Raw genomic sequence first — 21,360 nt, 5'->3', positions numbered from 1 at the left:
TGATCCTAGGTTTGCAAACAAAACTCAGCTAAAGTACAGCTATTTATCACTCAGTGTTATGAGGGAGTGCACCACCATCTTTCCAGGGTGTTGATGCATCCTCCTCCCAGTACAGCCTCTTCCAACACCACGGGAAGGAGAAGGATATCATCTGCAGAAGTTACTTTTTGACGTCAAGTTATGACTGTATATGAACCTGCATTCCGCCCAACCTTACTTTTCTCTTCCCCATCTTTATATGTTTTTATTCTCCTGGGCCAGACATCCTTGACAGGAAGTTAAAACTCCTCTTTCTCCCCCTCCTGCCCCAGGCCTGCAACAGGCTGACACAAAGGGGCTTTTACCCCGGCTGACCCTGCAGCAGGTACCTCAGCTGTTGGGTAGCCAGTCAGACGAGGAGTGCCAAAGAGGAAGGCGTTGTGGTGCTGTTTCCTTGGAGTCAAGGTCAAAGTTCTGCTGAATATATCACTGACAGCCTCTTCTATTCCCCATGCCGACTGTTTCTACCTTTCACGTGTACACGCATACAACCGCTCTTACTCCTCCTTTGCCCCATGTTTGACCACAAAAGGCCCCTGATTTGGACAGTGACATTTTTTGGGGGGGAGATATTAAGCCCACGTATTTAAAGCAGAGAGCAGATTGCATAAACAGAACTCCTTCCTGTTTCCCCCTCCCTACTGTAAAGAAAAAATAAAGTCCATTAACAAGGCAGCCGTGCGTAAAACAACCAGATTCCCGTAGCCCCTCCTGCCCCCTCACTCAAATCCCAGCCCAAGCATATTGCCTGCCCCTCAGCCCCCCCCTGCCTCCCTACTCGATCGCCCCACTGCTCACATCCAGTCACATTCAAACACTCTTTGTGCAGTTAGCTACCCACAACAGACACATCCCATACCCTCTTCCCCATCTGCACATCAGCATGCTCCCCCCCTCTCCCCCAGTGGAGCAGAGGTATAAATTATGCTCAGGCGCAAGCCTCTTGTGGGGTAGGTGGTGGGAGGGAGTTTGCAGTGGGTTAGGTAAGGAGGGGGCCCTGGGAGGGGGTGGGGTAGATAAAAGGAATGCTGGTGGTGTGCCTCTGGAGAGCTAGCCCCTTGCTGGGACCTGATGCACTGCCTGTACTCTGGGGTTCAGGGAGGGAGACACCACAGGTGGTTTTACCATACCATGGCAATCCACAAGGCTCTTAAGGCCACTGCTGAATCACATAGCCTTGGATTAGTGGGACCCAGAAATTAAGAGCTCTTTAGGGCCTTTTATTCATATTATAAGACCTCTGTGACCATAACTTTTGGTTTTTGAGTAAGTGTGGTTAGACTGGCAGTGTTTATTCAATTGAACTTCACTCTGCTTTGAATCTACAAAGAAAAGCGCAGACGGTTGATTACGACAATTCATCTAGAAATGTTTACAGTTTGGTTAGGACACTTCAGAAGTAATTTGTCTTCTAACTGATCTGTGAGGTTACACTTGTCTTCAAATTGTTTTTGTTCTTTTCAACATGTCGAGTGAAAATGACTTAGTGTCATTCGATAAGCATACGTCTAGCCAAGCAGAGGTCCAGCCAGTAGCCAACAAACAACAAACCAGGCCTTCTTCTTGTAGCATGGTGATTTCTTGAGGACACAGCCCCTCTAACAACTAGTTCAGACACCCTGAAGTGAAACTATTCTCTTAGTTAAGCTTGCTAACTACTCTCACATTTGACCTAATTTGTGTTATCATTAAAGATAAAGAACATACGCCATTATTAATTTAGGATGTTTGTGAAGTATTCCCGTGCTTCTGTAGTCTTGTGAAATTGAGTGGCAGAAATTTGCTCCCGTGTCGAAAGAAACTATCGGAGCACTCTCAAGAAATTATTTTGGCTTGGTTGAACGGCGTGGACAAGATCATTTTTGGAAACTTCTGTCTTCACAAATCTGTGACGACTTTAATCAGACCTTTTGCATATGAAACAAACAATTCAGGAAGTTTCCAACCATGACACGGTGCAGATTGATACTTGTGGTGTTTTGTTTTTTCTGATTTGAATTGAAGTCCTCCCCCTATAAGCTTGTCTGTGTGTTTCACTCTGGTGCTCTTGTCAATAGCAGCAGAGCAGTTGGGAGAGCCAGCCTTCAAACCAGAACAGTAGAGTACCTCTTATGAAAGACCTATGGTCACGCAATCAACTTTACAACTTCCCTCCCCCACACGGTCTGCCTACCATCCACGTGCCAGGCCATGTTCTGATTAGTATTTCTAATGAAAGGCAATTATTATGATGCATTGACTGTTGGTGATAAAGTAAAAATTGTATTGTTGTTGTATGTGACATGGCCTCCCAACCAGGCCTAGTATGTGGCCCACAGGAAATGCCTCCTGTTTACGTTTTGGGGATTTCCTGAAAAAAAGTGTCATTTCCAACCATCAAGAGAGTAGAGGGAGAAATAACTAGTCCCTCTATTCTGTTGCATTTTAAGCTTGCTACAGTCCATTTTGTAACTAGTTTCGCGTATAATGGTAGTTACTGACACAGAGCTGTCGACTAGCAGTGTAAAAAAAAAAAAAAGTAGGCCTGAGAATGGATGTGAGCAATTAAACGAAATTGGGATCTTATAAAAAGGTAACTAATTATTTTTCCATAAACTGCATGGCGATTCATTTATCACAATACATTTTTCTGTGTTATAGCATTACTAGAAGATAGGATATAAAGGCCTGGGAAAATAGTGTAATTTAAATATTGACTCAGCCATAGGAAGTAGGTGCAAAGTAAACTGCATAGTGGGTCAATTTCCTCCCTATTCCCACTACGAGAGATGGCGTCTGAGGAGCAGAGTGGCCAAAGATTTCTACTTTTCAATTCACATTACGTCATTGCCTTACCTTTCGTTGCGGCGGGTAACACTAAATTATTTTTCCACCGCTCAAATTGACCTTAAATATCACAGTAGACACTAGCAAGTAAGCACAAATGATTTAACAATCTGAGCAGCCTTTCTTCCTTACAACCTTACAATATGGAGTAATGCAACCAAACCATATTACACTCTTCAATAATGCAACAATCCACAACCATGTGCAGTCAATTAGTTTATTTTTTCGTCTGTACAAATTAAATGAGCTGACAATACACAGTTAACTCCAGCTAGTTAACGAACATGCTTCATGATCAAGTAACGTTAGCATATCATTAATGATATACAAATGTAAAAGTACAGTAATGTTATCAGTGTCATTATTATAATATAGGCTACACAGTTATTTAACGTTAGCAAGCTAACTAGCTAGCTAACAAAATTTAATTTCTGCATCAAATATGTGCTGGCTATAGCCAAATTCGAATCTTTAGTTGAACCATAGCTAGATAACTTTAATGCGGTAGCCTTAGAGCGCTTAACTTAGAAAAAAACAGGCTTAGTTTGATCTATATCAACGAAGTCATTATGAGGTAAAAGAAAATTGGTGCTCAGTGCAGTCAAGCAAAAAACCTGCCTTGAGATTTAAAAGTATGGCAATATTTTCAGAATGTAACAGGAGGTTACTATTTCAAGGTACTCAATTCTATCTTTTTCATACTTTTCTTTGTGTGGTTAAATGAGACCCTTCTGTTTACACTGCCTTGTTTAGAGGCTAGCAACTGTCGGGCAAGTGTGTGCGGTCGATTTGCGACAAGTTTACATTAAAGTATATGTGTAGCCGAGGCTATTTTTACAAAAAAGTTTAACTGTGAAGACCCTAAGAGTGAAGCTCGAGGCAAAAATTCTCCACTGTTTTGGTGCCCTGGCTACCACCACGCTGTGGACAGCGTGAAGTGAACTTGTGCACTTGCACTGTGTGAGAGCAAAGTGTTGCATCTTGCTCATCTCTATCTTAGCCTATTCGTTGATGATTACTGAATTTGCGAGACCTCGCAAGCCCAAAATATTGCGAGATACATCATTCCATTGCGAGTGAATGCTTTTGATTGCCGATAGAACCGTGCACTAGGCTTATGTCTTTGTGGCCAACCGCCTATACTGTGCCCATCCCTTTCGTTTCTCACTAGCTCGCTATGAAAGATGCAAGTGTTTTGTTGAAGGCTTGGGTGGTATACCGTATACGGGTACCGGTAACTAGTTAAAAAAATGTATTTGTAGCTACTTAAGTAAATAACAGCAGTCAAATATGTTAGAAGATAAAGCAGATTGCATTCTTCATTTCACCTGTCACATTATTTTACATTGAGGCTTACTGTAGATCCCCCAAAAAGTTGAACCAGTTGTGTTTGTAATTAGAACAATAGGACAAAGCGGGAGCAGGTGATTCCAGATGTGTATTGAGAAGGGGTGTGCAGTTTATTGAAAGTCAAGTATTATATTTTTTTCAGTAGTAATCAGGGACATGCAACAATAGTTTCCATTCACAGACAATACATTAGTGCAGAAAATGGATTCATTTTCATCAGATGACAACAGAAGTGCAACGCTATTTGTCTGGCAGCCACACAAGTAAAAGAGCTTACAATGAAAAAGCAAGGTATTTTTGCATAACGATGCATGGACATCATTTGTAATGTTTTTCATAGAAAGAATGTAACTGGCTACATTTCCTTATGTTTTGCTTGAAGTTAATCTTGCATCATACTGGAGAAAAGTGGACTGGCTACTCCGAGGAGAAAGTAGGTACACACCAGTCCGAGTGTTGACTGCTGACAGAATGCCTGTTTGTCAATTGTCCTCCAAGTGAAGTGCAACTGAAGCACAGAATTCGTCTGAAGCTGAGCAGAAATTACAATAAGAAGCATTTTAGGTCTTCGTTGAGGTTTTTTATTTTTCCTGCTTTGTTTTCAAAAGTCATAGCCCTTTTGGATGAGTTTTCTGTACAGCTGCCATTGCGATCTTTTGATTTCCTTGTGTTTTTTCTCCTCTCAGTTCTTGACCCGTCTGCTCCTTCCCCATCTTCTCCGCGCAATGCATGCAGACCGTTGCCCTACCGACTCGACTCCACACAGACACAGCGTGTACACATGCTGCTCCAAAGCCTGTACTGTTCTGCCTTCAGACAAGCATGCGTTTTAACTTTGTACATTTGCACAATGTGTCTCGTTCAGATTTGCTTGTGAATGTGCAAAACCAAAAATGAGTACCAATCAAAAGTTTGGACACCTACTCATTCCAGGGCTTTTCTTTATTTTTACTATTTTTCTATGGAGGAGAGATTACTAGAAACTAACTTGGTTTCCCCTTTTATCTGTGTATTAATTGTTGGATTAGAGTACACCTGATTTTGTGACTCAAAATGGGTCAAAATTCTACAAAGATTCAGAGAAAATAACATTTGGCATTTCAGGTAAAACAACCCAATGTTTATATCCCAGGACAAATTAGCTAGCAAAAGCAAGCTAGCTTAATGTCAATTAAAATGTATATATCTCTCCCCCCCAAATTTAATATTGTTTTGATATTTCAACCAATGTGTGCTGGTCTGGTATGGATGGACAAAATCAACATGCAGGCACGTGCCCGGTCTAGTCTGCATGTTAACCATCTGAAAGGGACACACTGTGAGGCCCAAATTGTCACTGGCATTAGCGCAGCTGCATTGTGAATTCATGTGGAAATCTATGCATTTTTCTTATCGTTTAACAGAACCGCAAAAAAGTGTTTTAACGGTAAGACATTTTTTCTTCACATCCCTAGTGATGAGTCGACAACACGTAGTCTAACCCCAAGAGAGAGCAAGTGGTGGTGGGAATGTGCAGGTCTGATATTGAAGGATGGCTGTGGTGGTCTGGCTCTGTGTTTGTACGGGCAGGTAACTCGTCGTCTCTCCTGCATCAGGGCATGCCTGACTGCACACTCGCACGTCACCAAACACACATTGGTCGGCACCCAGTTGCGGATTGAACTCTCTCCCACTCCACCTCTCGCTTGCTCCGTCTTCTACTCTTCCTATAGCTTGTTCTCTCTCCCGCTCACTAACACACCTAAGCCCCTCCCTCTGACACGCACACACCTGGGCGTATCCCTCCTACCAGAGAGAGCGAGAGGAAGGGAGAGACGTAGAGAAGGTCCTGGCACCGAGCCACATCTGTCACTCTAGAGGGAATTAGGTGAACGGTCAGCCCTCCGGCTTAGACGCCAAATCTGATCATAGGGATTCAAATTTGCAGCTTTTGGCATGGCCCCGCTGCGCACCTCGCTCCCCCCACTATCCTACTTCCCTACACACTCACGCACCAACCCTTCTCACCACCCTGCACATGGGCGCACACACTCCTCCCCATGCACACACACTGTCATCTCCTCCCCCACGGTGCAATGTCATAGGGAGGCTGTGGGAGCTCTCTCTGTGCTGGAGGAGCTGAGCTGCTTAATGGGAGGAGAGGTGATTTATGGGCCAGGAGGAGAGGAAGCAGGGCAACTCCTCTTCCTGCTCTTAGCCGTAGCTGTGAGGTGATAAAAGTGGCTAGTGCTGTCACGGCGACACAGGGCCCACAGGCCCGCCACACTGGAGCCCTCAGCTCTCATTCTGGGACGTTTAAACCATAACAAGGCTCAATCTGGTGAAATGTAGGCCAAAGCACGGAATAGTTTCCCAATCATTTTATTTTGAAGAACGTCCTCTTTCTCTCGTTTTTGAGTGTTTCCCTCGCGGGCCGAAGTGACTTTTTAAATGAATTTGTGAGTGTAGTTGATTGCTATGGCCATTTACCTACTGCTTCATGTTCACTGTGCTTCTACTGTGTGGCTGAAATAAACAACACAGGGCAAGTTAAAGAGCATGATGGTGGGAGTATAATTGTAGTTGACTCTGTAGATGAAGACTGGTGTAATATGTCGTAGTCTGCTGTAGGCCTATATGACGGTTTAGAAGCAATGTTCAATCACTTGCGTAGATTTAAGATAAAACTATGTGTAGCCTATAATTCAAATGTTGTAAGATTACTAGTCTGTTGTATTTTAGCTCATAGGGCTGGCTCAAGTACCTTATAACTGACGGTTATGCATGAAGACTGGAAAATAACCGTAAATATATATCAGCTTAGATCACAGTGCAGTTATCACAAAACAGATTATTTTCTGTGTTGTAACCTAGCCTATTCCTCTCCTATTATTTAAATAAAAATGTCTTAACTTTAGGCTATTTTGGTGAATCTGCGAGGCATACAAGACCTTGCGAGATACAGATTACCCAGACCTATGTGCACATTTCTTACTACTTGCCCCCCCCCCCCCCCCCCCCTCCTTGCTGTCCCTCACACTGCCTCGCCTGCTCTTTCTTTTGGCTAATGATGCGGGTGTGTGTTCAGTCTGTTGTGTGTAGAATATCGTAGCCAATTCATTGAGGATAGGCCCTGCTTTACTGATGTTGTGAACCATTGCAAGATACAGCATTTCATTGTGATATACATCTCTTGATTGCTGTTAGCCTGTTACGGCTGGGGGTTCCGCTAGCGGAACGTTTCGAGAACATCCAGTGAAATTGCAGAGCACAATTCTTTTATTTTTACTTTCATACAATCACAAGTGCGATACACCAAATTAAAGCTTAACTTCTTGTTAATCCAGCCACAGTGTCAGATTTCAAAAAGGCTTTACTGCGAAAGCAAACCATGCTATTATCTGAGGACAACGCCCCATCAAACACATGACAATCATATTTCAACCCGCCAGGCGCGACACAAAACTCAGAAATAACGATATAATTCATGACTTTGAAGATCTTCTGTTGGCACTCCAATATGTCCCATAAACATCACAAATGCTCCTTTTGTTCGATTATTTCTGTCATTAAATCTCCAGAATGTCCATTTAACTGGCGCGTTTGATTCAGAAAAACAACGGTTCCAACTCGCCCAACATGACGAAACATTATCTAATAAGTTACCTGCAATCTTGGTCCAAACATTTCAAACAACTTTCCTAATACAACTTTAGGTATTTTATAACGTAAATTATCGATAAAATTTCAGACGGAATAACTGAAGGAAGAAACTGTGTTCAATAGCGGATAAAATGAAAGTGGCGCAAGCGCTAGGTCGCGCCCCAAACACAACAGTACACTACACTCGATCCTAGTTCTGAATAGGCATACTTCATTACTCAAAAGAAAAACATCAACCAATTCCTAAAGACTGTTTACATCTAGTGGAAGCCCTAGGAACTGCAACCAGATGCCTCAGAAATCTAGATTCCCATGGAAAACCAATTGAAAACATGGTCACCTAAAAAAATAAAAATCCTGGATGGTTTGTCCTCGGTGTTTCGCCTGCCAAATAAGTTCTGTTATACTCAGACATACATTTTAACAGTTTTAGAAACTTTAGAGTTTTCTATCCAAATTAAATGCATATCCTATCTTCTGGGCCTGAGTAGCAGGCAGTTTACTTTGGGCGCACTTTTCATCCTGCCCCCTACCCCAAACAGGTTAAATGGGCCTTGTTCATGGTTCCGACTCTGTCTGCCTAGTTGGCCGGCCTGCCTATACTGTGCTTCTCCCCTCTTTCTCCGTCCCTCGTCTATGAAAGATGCAAGTGTTTGTGTTCTCGGAAGTATGGCAACTGATCAGTCTCCTCCGTTCCAAAAATACTGAATCTTAGGAGTTGATTTCTAGAGACTCCAGAAATGTGAGTCGAGTAATCAATTATTTTGGAGTCTTCTCTCCACCAGTTGGAAAAATGGCAGAGCAAGACAAGCAACAGCCACAAAGTCCTTTATGGCATTACTATGAGAAGTTAAATGAGAAAGAAATGCAAACTTTGCGAGGTGGAATTGAGGTACAGTAATGGTAGTACAGGTGCAATGCTTGACCATCTGAAAGGGACGCAATGTGACAACCTAACAGTTGCTGGCAGCTGAATTGTGAATTCACATGGAATTTTGTGCATTTTATCGTTTTAACAGAGAACCAATAACAAAATGGCGTAATAAAGAAACATTGTCCATTTGTCACATGCTTAGGACACCCGCAATGGCTGCCTGGTATTGTGAAGCAATGTCTATGGTAATGTAGACTTGTCATTCAGGTTATGTTAACTGATATAGCTCATTCACTGTAATGTGTTTTTTGTAACGTCAGTTGAGTTGAATCAGTATATCACAGCACGTTTTAGAAAATGTTACTTCCTGCTTTACTCTTATGGTACACTCGCAATATGCCATCATTGACTTGAAATGGGACTCCCGTTTGATTCATTCTACTACTGTGGCAGCACGTGTAGTCAGGAGACGAGAAACGATGCGTAATAAAAAATAAAGTTTTGCTATTCTAACAGTTATTATGGTGCCTGCTGTAATTTTGTCTGCTCAATTATCGTTATCCAAAATTCCATGACCGTCACAGCCCTAATATCTGTTACTATATCTTTGTTACTGCATAGGCCTACATGGCGGCCGTGGAGTGTGAGTCTATTCACCACAATAAACAGGAAGTCTGACAGCTCCAGGCATGTCACGCCACTCCACTCTCCGCCACATTGGTGGCTAACTACGGATGTGACATTACGCACGCTTCCTACTCAATCATGTTTCGTCACTCACTCTTTCTCTCTCTCTCTCTCGCGTGTGCACGCGCTCTCTCTGTGTCAACACTCCCCGCTGTGTTGTGGTTTGTCTTAGAGATCTGTTACAGTTTGTTCTTTCTTCATCTAGTGAGTCGCCCAGCAAGTTTTTATTTGAATTCCCTTTGCGGTTGTTGCTAAAGCAAGTTTGTTGTGTTGCAACTTGCGAGTATCATTCTCTTCCTTCCCTTTGCGATGTCTTTCCTTTTTGAGTTTGAGAAGGGGAAATTCAGTTTCTGAATTGCTTTGCGAAGGCTTACCAGTATGCTAATGTAGCCTTTTTGAAGAGTTGCTGTTTAGCAGGAAATTGCTTCCCCTCTGCTCATTGACTAGAAAGGTCAGTGGTAGTAGTGCGTGGGGCTGATGCTAGCAACCATGTGGAGAGGCTTGAAAGAAAGAGGAAAGTTGGGGGTGGGGCAGAGGGAGGAGGAGGGGATTCTCTAGTGGGGGAAGTGAAGTGTTGAAGTTTCGGGGACACATTCCTCCTCCCCACTCGTGCACCCAAGCTACATAATAAGTACTGTCTCACACACACACACACACACACACACACACGATCCTCTTCACATACTCAAGCTTACACTAGGACCCAATTTTTTTGCCTGATTTAGTTCTGTTTAATTTTTCCAGTGGTCGGTTTTCCACTTTTTTTCTTAAGGCTCAAAATCACATTAACCTTGAATGTTCTATTTATTTATTTTTTAAAGTCCACAACATTTTTAAAACCACATCAGGAGACTATTTCAGAGGTCTGGGAAATATAATGCAAGTGCACACCAGGAAGAGCCATTGTTTGGTTAAGCGGTGTTGCTGTAACGCTCATGTGATTGCAGAGTTTGCAAAACAAATGCCCACTGGATTGACGCAAATCATGATGCCATTCTGCCAGGTAGGCATAGGCTACTTTGGCGTTAACATTTAAGTGAGGTTTTCGGGAAAGCCTTTTCCATCTCTACCAGAAGAAGGTTATTACCATCATCACAAACTTTTAGAAAGTTGCATGAAAATACGAATCACTGGCTAATTTTCTTGTGATTTACTTGGGTAAATTAATGCTTTTTCTAATAAGTCCAATAGATTCACTTTATTTCCTACTAAAATCAATAAATGTAATATTGTTGAATTCCGTTTTAATGTCTGGACTCCGTAACGCTGCTTTCATAGGGCCCTACTCCGCCTCAAGCCTAACCCACACATGCCCACACATAAACACACGTCACGTGTTGAGTTGGACACCGAATCCCTTTGCTAGCTCTCCTTTCAGCCTGGTTTATCTCACACCTTCATAATACCGCCAGCTCATCTGATTAGAGCTCAGCGAACGCGCAGGTTGAGGACACGCATGATTAGGCGTAAAATCTAATTGCGTTTAAAAAAATGAATAATAATAACTACAAAATATTGCTATTTTATACTTGGCTAAACTTTTGGAACCATAAAATTAGAATGATCATTCTAGTTTTGTGGTTAGAATACAGTGGGAATACAGTTTTGTTTGGCATGACAATGTAAGTAAGGGAGATGGTTGTGACGGAGTAGGGAACCAAATTGTTTTTCAGTGTTTCCCAGGGGACCCTAATTGGGATTAAATAGATGGGTACATTCAAAGATGTAAATTTATCTTGCCTTTCCCCCTCTCATTTAAGAACAAGCTGCACAAGCAGTGCTGATGTATTTCATCACTGGCACCAGCCTGTATAAGAGCAAAGGTTTGCCAGCAAGATAAGTGGATTTAGCTAGCCAGCTAGCTAGTGATTACCTTCAGGGTCTAACATGTTTTCTAGGCACATTTGCAGCTTGCTAAGACCAACCAACTAGAGTTTTGCAGAGAGAAAGTTACACAAACAAATAGTATAAAATAGAAACGTGGATTTATATAAAGAAGCAAAGTGTAAAACTGAGTTATTGTTTCAAAATCAGTTGACTGCTCACTGTTTAGTCAGTGCATGCAGAGTGCAGCTCGAGCACCAGGAACTGCCTGCTGGAGTGACGGGGGCGGGTCTTGTGTGTATGGGATTGGGCAGTTTTGAGCGAGAACTCCGTCAACTTGAGCAATAAATCTAAAGTTTAGAAAAGGCGTGAGCCGGCTGTGGAATTTCAAAATGTCGCTGCTTCTGGCGGTATGGATGTTGCACATGTCAGTATTGCGATTTGTATTAAACATTTTTTATTTATTTGTGCAGCCCCACTCACTCGCGATGCACCCAGAAACACACACAAAATATACATGTATGCACTCACTCTTACACACTCACACTTTGCCCCTCTCTCTCCTCTGCCCAACAAAACACACACACGCTTGAGCAGGTGGCTCCCCTCCTTGTATTCTCACATCTGCTGGGCTGATCTGGCAGCTGCTGCTGTTTAAACACCCCTGCTTCTGCCCAGGCCTTTGTTCTTTTCCAACCAACAACCCATTCTAAAGAATGAATGAGTTTAGGCTTGGTGTGTGTGTTGGAAGAAAATCTTTTGTTTGAAAGTAAATGGAAGCAGAGGTGGGGGATGGGGATGAAAGGGTGGGGGGGGGGGGGTTTACAACTGATTAAACTGCTAAACATGTGCCACTTAAGAAATCTATTTCAGTTAGGAGGTTAAAGAACAGGAGTGGCGTTGCACAATTGACCTGATATATCTGATTCTAATGTTCCTATCTCTCTCTTCCCCTTCTGTCCTCTTCCTACCGCTCTCCTCTCTCCCTCCCTCCAGGTCCCATAACCTGGCTTTGCCTGACACTGCGTTCTCATTCTCTGAGAGAATTAGGGAAATATGGAGTGACATGCTGCAGATTAGTTAGCGGATTAGCGGCTTTGAGGACATCCACCTCTGTGTGAGCGCAGATTCCCTGGAGCTCCGCTCCCCCCAGCCGCCAGGTCCCCAGCAGCCATGGCTGACCCAGGGATGTTGAGCCTGTTCGGGGACGACGCCAACCTGTTCTCGGACGGGCTGGAGGGCCTGGGGGACTGTGGCTTCCCCCAGGGCCAGCCCAACCCCATGGGGCAGCAGATGTCCCACGAGCACCAGGGCTACGGTTCGCTCTCCTCCAACTCCCTCCACCACCCCTCGCAGGCCGTTCCCGGACAGCCAAAGATGGGCCACCCATACGACCCCTTCGCGGGCTACGAGCAGCAGCAGGGCCGGATGTTGGGCAACGGGCCCGCCGTCAACGGCATGGCGTCCCCACATTCGCGCTACCACAACAATCCCCAACAACCTGGAGGGGGGCACCACGTCTATTCCGGGACGCAGGGTGACGGGCGCGGCCAGCCATTCCCTGATGGAGGAGCCGTGTGGGGCCCCCAGGCTGGCCCCGGGCAGGGACTGCCTCCATTCCAGCAGCAACAGGCCGCCACCCAGGCCCCCTCCCACCAACAACACGGCCCCTCAGGGCCCCAGGGCCACGGCCACCAGATGGGTCCCTACATGGGCCGAGCCGACTATGCGACCATGCAGGGCCACTCTGGTCAGACCCAGACGCCCCCTAGGATCAACCACTTTCCCCAAGGTATGGGCCAGGAGCCCAGCCACTACATGGGCCATGTGGGGCTCCAGCAGAACCCTAGTATGACAGGTCCCCCCATGCGCCACCCAGCCCAACAACAGCAGCCTCCACAGCAGCACCCGCAACCGCCTGCCCAGCAGTTCCTCCACCGGCCCAGCCAGGAACCCATGGCCTCCCACACCCCTCGCTTCCCCCACAGCCCCTCTCGCCAGCAGCAGGTCCTGGCCGGGAGGCCCCACCAGAACATGGGGTTCAACATGCACGGCCAGGCAGCCCCCCCTGGTGCTGTAACCAGCTCAGGGCAATACCCCCCCTACTCCCAGTACGGCAACCTTAATCAGGGATTAGCCGGCAGTGCAGGGATGAGTCCCGTCATGAGCCTCAGCAGCACCAGCAACAACAGTAACGCCATGGGGCCAGCCCAGGTCCAGCGCTACCCCAACGTAGGTGGACCCCCACAGCGCTACACGGGCCCCCAGGTACACCAGCAGCCTGTCCACCCCAACCAAATCACTGGACAGCCCATGCACCCTTCCCAGCCCATGCACCCCTCTCAGGCCCAGGCCACCCCCCAACAGCAGCCCCACCTCCCCACACCACCTCAGGGATCCTACGGCTCTCCCCCCTCCATGTCCCCAATGAGGGGCATGGGAACCCCTGGGGGCACACCTCCGCCTCAACAGGGCCGCCCCCCGAGTGCCGGCCTGGCTCCAGAGGTAGGGGGCTACCCAGGAGTCCCACTCCAGCCCCCTAACCCCATGGCCCCCCCTCAGAGAAACCCCACTCCCATGGGTGCTCAGCAGCCACACCCCCACCTGCAACACCACACTCAGCACCCTTCCCACCCGCAGCAGCACCCCCACATGCCCCCGGGCCAGCAGCTCTACCCCGGCATGCCCCCTAACCAGCGAGTCCCACTCGGCCAGGTGAGACCTCCAGGTCCCATGGCCCACGGTGAGCCTACCGGACCCCAGGATCAGCGGCTGCTCCCTCTCCAGCAACAGGCTCCCAGACCTGGGCAGCAGCTGCAGCCTCCTCCCATAGCCTTCCAGCAGCTGCAGCAGGTGCACCCCGCCCAGGCTGCTTTGCCCCCGTCGCAGGCCCAGACGCACCTGGCCGGCCCCCACCACCAGAACTCTCCACCCAACCAGCCACCCTGGGCGCCACCGCCACACCAGTCGCCTCCAACCCCCCAGAAAGTGCCTCACATTCAGGTGAGTTCCCTTTGATGTGGGTTTGTTTTCATGTGTGTGGGGTATTTTTGTGTGTGTGTGTGGGGGGGGGGGGGGGGGGGGGGGGTGTCTGTGACATTTAAAAACTCAGTGGTGCTCTGGGTGGAGGTTGAATGGGAGTTTTGAGGTGTGTGTGGGAAATGGATTTTTACAGCGGTTTGTTTCCTCTCCACTGCATATCCTGGCCCTCCCCAAGACCCAGGCGCCACAGTACTAATCTCCTAACCCCCTCCCATCCCCACCCCCTCTCTCTGAGGGGGAATACTCCCTTCCTGCTCTCTAAGCATCTCTCTCCTCCCCGTCTGCTCTCTTTCCGCCAGCTCTGCTCTCTATTCCATCCTCACTTCCCTCTCTTGTTTGTTTAATTCTCTCTCTCGTTGTCTGCCCCTCTATCTTTTACTCTTTCCCCCTCTATCCCTGCACCCTATCCTGTTGTTTTCCATGTCTCGCTCTTTTCTCTCTCTGCTCTCTGTGTGTGTTTGCCTTGTCTGTCTCGAAGGACTCATGCGTGAGTTAATGGTGTACAGCAGGATGTGCCCTGTCGGGAGAGAGAGAAGAGGGGAAAGGGGGGCAGGGGAGGATAGGGGGGAGCCAGTGGGGAGTGGAGGTTACCAGCTCTCAATAGTTTGCTGTGTGTGTGTCCTGGCTTCCATTAGCTTGTTTTGTGCTCAAAGCCTCTTTCCCTGCTAACCCATTCACATACAATGGCCGCCCTGTGGCAGCACACACATCCAACACTTAGCATCTCTATTAGTCCTCTTCCTCATTCACACCATCACCACTCTCCACTCCTCCTCTTCCCCTTTACCAGCAGTGGCCCCATCCCCCTGGTACCGGGGACTCCTATTAGGGAGTTTTGTGGTTGACATTTAAGATGTCAGAGTTAATTTGCCCAATGCGAATGACCTAGATGTTAGGCACACAGTTAAGCCTCATAGCATTGCTTCAGTCCCTGGCTACAAGAACGTAACCCCGTTATGTTAGGCTGGCTGAGGGAAATGCGCCCGAGGACGTCAAGACCATGATGGCGTTATTGTTCCTGTGGTGGATCTGATTCCCCCCCCCCCCCGTTCGTGGTAGCAGTGTCTGGCGCTTCAGCTCTCAACTCTGCATCACTACTCTCTAATATGGTAATAGGGTTCCTGACAGTCAGCCCGCTCCTTTAGCTCCCAGCCGTGTCTGCCCTGGCTGCTGTAATATGGTTATGCAGGGTCCGATATCGCGACCAGAACAGTCGTGTTTGCGGCCGTTTGACTTGGCAGTGCGACACACATTTTTAATTGGTCATTGTTTTTTAAATATATTTTTGTACCTTCATGATTTTTTAAATTATGATTTATTCAAACAGTGATGTGCAATTGACCAAACATAAACCAACTTTCTGAAGTGCGCATATGGTCCTGTAGGTCTACCACTTTGTGTAGCTGTTAGGCATTCGTTAGCATTGCTGACAGTCTTTGTGTGGATGGAAATGCAATTTAAAATAAAAACAAACTTTTTTAAAGAAGCAATCCAGTGACCATTTTGTTTTAAACTCAATCACAAGTGCGCTACAGACAAAGGCGATGCGTCATAAGCTAAGGTTCCCCTAAAGTAAATGTAATTAAATTGTCAAAATGATATAGCCTAATTAGCCTACTCGTATACAGTTAATTCAGAAAGTATTCAGACCCTTTCCGCCTCTGTCTTACGTTAGTCTTATTATTAAATGGATCTTCACACTACACACTACCCCATAATGACACAACGATAATTGTTTTTTGGTCATTTTGGCTAATAATAAAAATAAAAAAGACTTAAGTATTCAGACCCTTTTCTGTGAGACTTGAAATTGAGCTCGGGTGCATCCTCTTTCCATTTATCATCCTTGAGATGTTTCTACAACTTTATTGGACTCCACCTGTGGTAAATTCAATTGATTGGACATGATTTGGAACCACCAAGACTCTTCCTAGACCCCATCCGCCTGGCCAAACTGAGCAATCGGGGGAGAAGGGCCTTGGTCAGGGAGGTGACCAAGAACCCGATGGTTACTCTAACAGAGCTCCAGAGTTCCTCTGTCGAGATTGGAGAAACTTCTAGAAGGACAACCTTCATCTGCAGCACTCCACCAATCAGGCCTTTATGGTAGTGGCGATAATCAAGATTCTCTGGTCTGATAAAACCAAGTTTGAACTCTTTGGCCTGAATGCCAAGCGTCATGTCTGGAGGGAACCTGGCACCATCCCTAAGGCGAAGCGTGGTGGCATCATGCTGTCAGAATGTTTTTCAGAGGCAGGGACTGGGGGACTCGTCAGAATCAAGGGAAAGATGAATGTTGCAAAGTACAGAGATCCTAGATTAAAAACCTACTCCAGAGCGCTCAGGACCTCAGGATGTGGTGAAGGTTCACCTTCCAACAAATCAAATGCATTTATATAGCCCTTCTTATAGAAACCCAGCCCAAAACCCCAAACAGCAAGCAATGCAGGTGTAGAAGCACGGTGGCTAGGAAAATCTCAAAACCTAGGGAGAAACCTAGAGGCCATCCCTCATAGCCTGGTTCCTGTCCTCTTCTGGCTGTGCCGGGTGGAGATTATAACAGAACATGGCCAAGATGTTCAAATGTTCATAAATGACCAGCATGGTCAAATAATAATAATAATCACAGTAGTTCTCGAGGGTGCAGCAAGTCAGCACCTCGGGAGTAAATGTCAGTTGGCTTTTCATAGCCGATCATTAAGAGCATCTCTACTGCTCTTGCTGTTTCTAGAGAGTTGAAAACAGCAGGTCTGGGACAGGTAGCACGTCCGGCGAACAGGTCAGGGTTCCATAGCCGCAGGCAGAACAGGACAACGTAGGAGTGGCTTCGGGATGTCTCTGAATGTCCTTGTGTGGCCAAGCCAGAGCCCGGACTTGAAACCGATCGAACATCTCTGAAGAGACCTGAAAATAGCTGTGCAGCGAAGCTCCCCAGCCAACAGAACTTGAGAGGACCTGCAGAGAAGAATGGAAGAAACTCTTCAAATACAGGTATGCCAAGCTTGTAGCGTCATACCCAAGAAGATTCAAGGATGTAATCACTGCCAAAGTTGCTTCAACAACGCATTGAGTAAAGGGTCTGAAATACTTATGTAAGTGTGAGATTTCAGTTTTCTATGTATATTAGCAAATATTTCTAAACCTCTTTTTGCTTTGTCATTATGTGGAATTGTATGTAGATGTGTGGAAAAGCAATTTAATACATTTTAGAATGAGGCTGTAACATTACAAAATATGGAAACAGTCAAGGCGTCTGAATATTTTCTGAATGCACTGTCTAAATGTTTGTTGGGTTTCTACATTTGAAAACAAGGATGGTCCAACTTGGGCTACCATGGAGATAGTCAAGCCTTCCAACTTCTCCTGTCTTGTTGCTGTGCTCCCCAATGCCAATGAACCTCGGCACCCCATATTTTAAATTATTTTGTCAAGAACTCCCTTAAAATCTCGTCCCAATTCCGAAATCACTTTAGCCTAAAACATGCAATTTGCTTCTCCCCATTTTATGTTCTAATTGTCTGTTCATCGCAGATTGACACCGTTTTTCAGTTCTGGCATAGGAATGGTCTGGTGTTTATTAGTGACCTATTTGTTGATAACACATTTGTCTCATTTGATATTCTGAGGGTTGACCATAATGTTCCCACTACTTTCTACTTTGCTAAAAATAATTTCCCTTCATTTCCACTTGAGCCCTCTAATTGTCCAGTTGAGAGGTGCTCAGATCTTAACATGTATCTGAAGGGCACAATTTCCAGATTATAGGACATAATACAGAACATTTATCTGCCTTCCTGGGCAAATACAAAATCTCCATGGGAGCAAGACATGGGTGGCAAGCTTTTTGTTCGAAAATGTCTTATTTATGTTAGCGCGTTTGGTATACATATCCAAACTCTCATTCTCTGGTCAGCGTTATATTGGACAAAAAGTTATATTACCGGTCGAAGAAACATTTCAAACTGATTACAGAAAAAAATTGTTAGGATGTTTTTAAACCTATAGCTTCAATAAAGTTCCAACCAGAGTACTCCTTGTCTTCGTGAGCAATGGAACGTAAGTGACTACCATGAGGAATAAGCATGATCAGAAAATGGCTGACTGCCAGACACCTGACTGATTCTGCTATCATGCACTCCCACAACACCATAGAAGTCTCATTATAATTTATATTGTGCAACATCATTAATACCTCAAAGGGATTTCATTGGGGACTCTGGTGAATACACACAAAGCTCAGATTTCTGACTTCCTGTTTTGATTTCAACTCAGGATTTTGCCTGCCATATGAGTTCTGTTATACTCAAATCATTCAAACAGTTTTAGAAACTTTAGTGTTTTCTATCCAATAATAAAATGCATATATTAGCAACTGAGACTGAGGATCAGGCCGTTTACTTTAGGCACCTTATTCATCCAAGCTACTCAATACTGCCCCCCAGCCATAAGAAGTTAATGCAACCGCTGTGTCAGATTTCAAAAAAACTTTACTGAGATATCGAACAAATCAAACCGTGCGATAATCTGAGTACAGCCTTTAGACAACAAAGCAGCCCAAAAGATACCCGCCATATTGGGTAGTCAACATTACTCAGAAATAACATTTAAAATGTTCACTTACCTTTGATCTTCATCAGAATGCACTCCCAGGAATCCCAGTTCCACCATAAATGTTTGATTTGTTCGATAATGTCCATCAGTTATGTCCAAATATCTTCTTTTGTTAGGGCATTTGGTAAACAAATCCAAAAGCACGCCCAGGTCGCGCCGAACGTCGGACAAAACGTTCAAAAAGTTCCGTTACAGCCCGTAGAAACATGCCAACCTAAGTATGGAATCAATCTTTAGGATGTATTTAACATAACTTCATTAATGTTCCAACCAGACAATTCCTTTGTCTGTACAAATGAAGTGGAAAGTAGCAACCTTTCACGTGAGAGCGCCAGACCACTCACTCAAAGAGCTCTTATGAGCCCCTCCTTTAGAGTAGAATCTTCAAAACAGGTTCTAAATACTGTTGACATCTAGTGGAAGCCTTGGGAAGTGAAACATAACTAATATCACCCTGTATCTTCAATGGGGGCTGAATTGGAAAGACCGCAAACCTCAGATTTCCCACTTCCTGGTTGGATTTTCTCAGATTTTCGCCTGCCACATGAGTTCTGTTATACGCACAGACATTATTCAAACAGTTTTAGAAACTTCAGTGTTTTCTATCCAATACTAATAATAATATGCATATATTAGCATCTGGGACAGAGTAGGAGGCAGTTCACTCTGGGCATGCTATTCATCCAAATGTGAAAATGCTGCCCCCTATCCCAAAAAGGTTAAACAATTAAAAATATATATTTTATATTAGATTCTTCAAATAGCCACCCTTTGCCTTGATGACAGGTTTGCACACTCTTGGCATTCTCTCAACCAGCTTAATGAGGTAGTCACCTGGAATGCATTTCAATTAACAGGTGTGCATTCATTTGTGGAATTTCTTTCCTTCGTTTTTGAGGCATTCAGTTGTGAAAAGGTAGTGGTGGTATACCGAAGGTAGCCCTATTTGTTAAACCACAAGTCCATATTATGGCAAGAACAGCTCAAATAAGCAAAGAGAAACGACAGTCCGTTACTTTAAGACATGAAGGTCAGTCAATACGGAAAATTTCAAGAACTTCAAGTACAGTCGCAAAAACCATCAAGTGCTATGATGAAACTGGCTCTCATGAGGACCGCCATAGGAGAGTGAGTTAAGATGGTTTGGAATGATTTGGACCGCAGAGTGAAGGAAAAGCAGCCAACCAGTGCTCAGCATATGTGGGAACTTCAAGACTGTTGGAAAAGTATTCCTCATAAAGCTGGTTGAGAGAATGCCAAGAATGTGCATAGCTTCCATCAAGGCCAAGGGTGGCTACTTCGAATCTCAAATATAAAATATATTTTGATTTGTTGAACCCTTTTTTGGTTATTCCATGGGTTATTTCATGGTTTTGATGTCTTCACTATTCTACAATATAGTAAAAATAAGGAGAAACCCTTGTGTAGGAGCGATCCAAGATGGCGTAGCAGTAGGACGTGTTGTCGTGTCCCTTGTATATATCGTTTGTTTTCGTTTCGTTTTCGTTTTTTTTTCTTCACATATCTTTAAAACTTTTTGCTGAACCTCAACTTCTTCTAAATACTCTCCTGCAACCCGCCTCACCCAACGTAGCTTTTTTTCCTAAAGTATTTATATTTACTTCGGATCTGGAACCCCTCAACTGAAGCTAGCCAACTAGCCAACTAACTACCAGCTTCAGCAAAACATTGCTAGCGGTCTTCAGCTAACCGGTCAGCTAACCGGTCATCAGCTAACCTTTAGCTCGGAAAGCTCTCGCCAGTTCGAACAACGCGACTCTAACCAGAGCATAACGGACCTATCTATTATTTTATTTTTATTTTTCACCCCCGGATTCCCATCGCAAACGGAACATTTTGAGCTCCTGGGCTACAATATCCAGACCCACGACCGGTCCATTGATGTCACCGCATGAAGAGGAATAAACAGACTCCCCCCATCGCGACGTCCCCAAAGGCTAACTCTCTAGCCCTTGCTATCTCCTTGCTTGCAAATTCGGCCTGCTAACTGCTAGCTTGTTTAGCCCGGTCCGCTAACTGCTACCGTGTTTAGCATCGTCTACTAACTGTTAGCTTGTTAGCACAGGCCTGCTAACCATCTGAATCGCCGCGTCCCAAACACTCACTGAACCCATATTTACTTTCTATCCCTTTTCGATTTTTAATTTGTTTATACCTTCCGGTAACCTGCCTCACCCAATGTGATACGGAACCGCTATTATCTTTACATTTTTAGAACACACTCAAGAACCTTCAGAAGCTAACCAGCTAACTGGCTACAAGCTATTTAGTCATTGTTAGTTTTCTAACCTGGATAACACTCGCCAGTCCAGCTTCCCTGCCCCATCCACCGCTGCCCCTTGGACACTGATCACTTGGCTACATAGCTGATGCATGCTGGACTGTCCATTAATTCACGGTAATCCATTCTGCTTGTTTATGTTTTATCTGTCGGCCCCAGCCGC

At 45.1% G+C, this 21,360-nt stretch overlaps 1 protein-coding gene across 3 annotated transcripts in view; it reads left to right on the top strand.

Annotated features, from left to right (window-relative positions):
• The window catches only part of chd7 (chromodomain helicase DNA binding protein 7), an 81,519-nt gene that overhangs the window by 5,920 nt on the left and 54,239 nt on the right, over positions 1–21,360 (top strand). For all 3 annotated transcript variants that reach the window (XM_036985767.1, XM_036985768.1, XM_036985766.1), the window contains exon 2: positions 12,239–14,245. In XM_036985767.1, coding sequence (XP_036841662.1) covers positions 12,416–14,245 — 1,830 coding nt within the window. In that variant the 5' untranslated portion in view covers positions 12,239–12,415. The remainder of the gene's footprint in view (positions 1–12,238; positions 14,246–21,360) is intronic.

Source organism: Oncorhynchus mykiss, chromosome 8, assembly GCF_013265735.2.
Source record: "Oncorhynchus mykiss isolate Arlee chromosome 8, USDA_OmykA_1.1, whole genome shotgun sequence".
In the NCBI taxonomy this organism is placed as follows: domain Eukaryota; kingdom Metazoa; phylum Chordata; class Actinopteri; order Salmoniformes; family Salmonidae; genus Oncorhynchus; species Oncorhynchus mykiss.
This window is presented reverse-complemented; position numbering and strand designations above follow the sequence as displayed.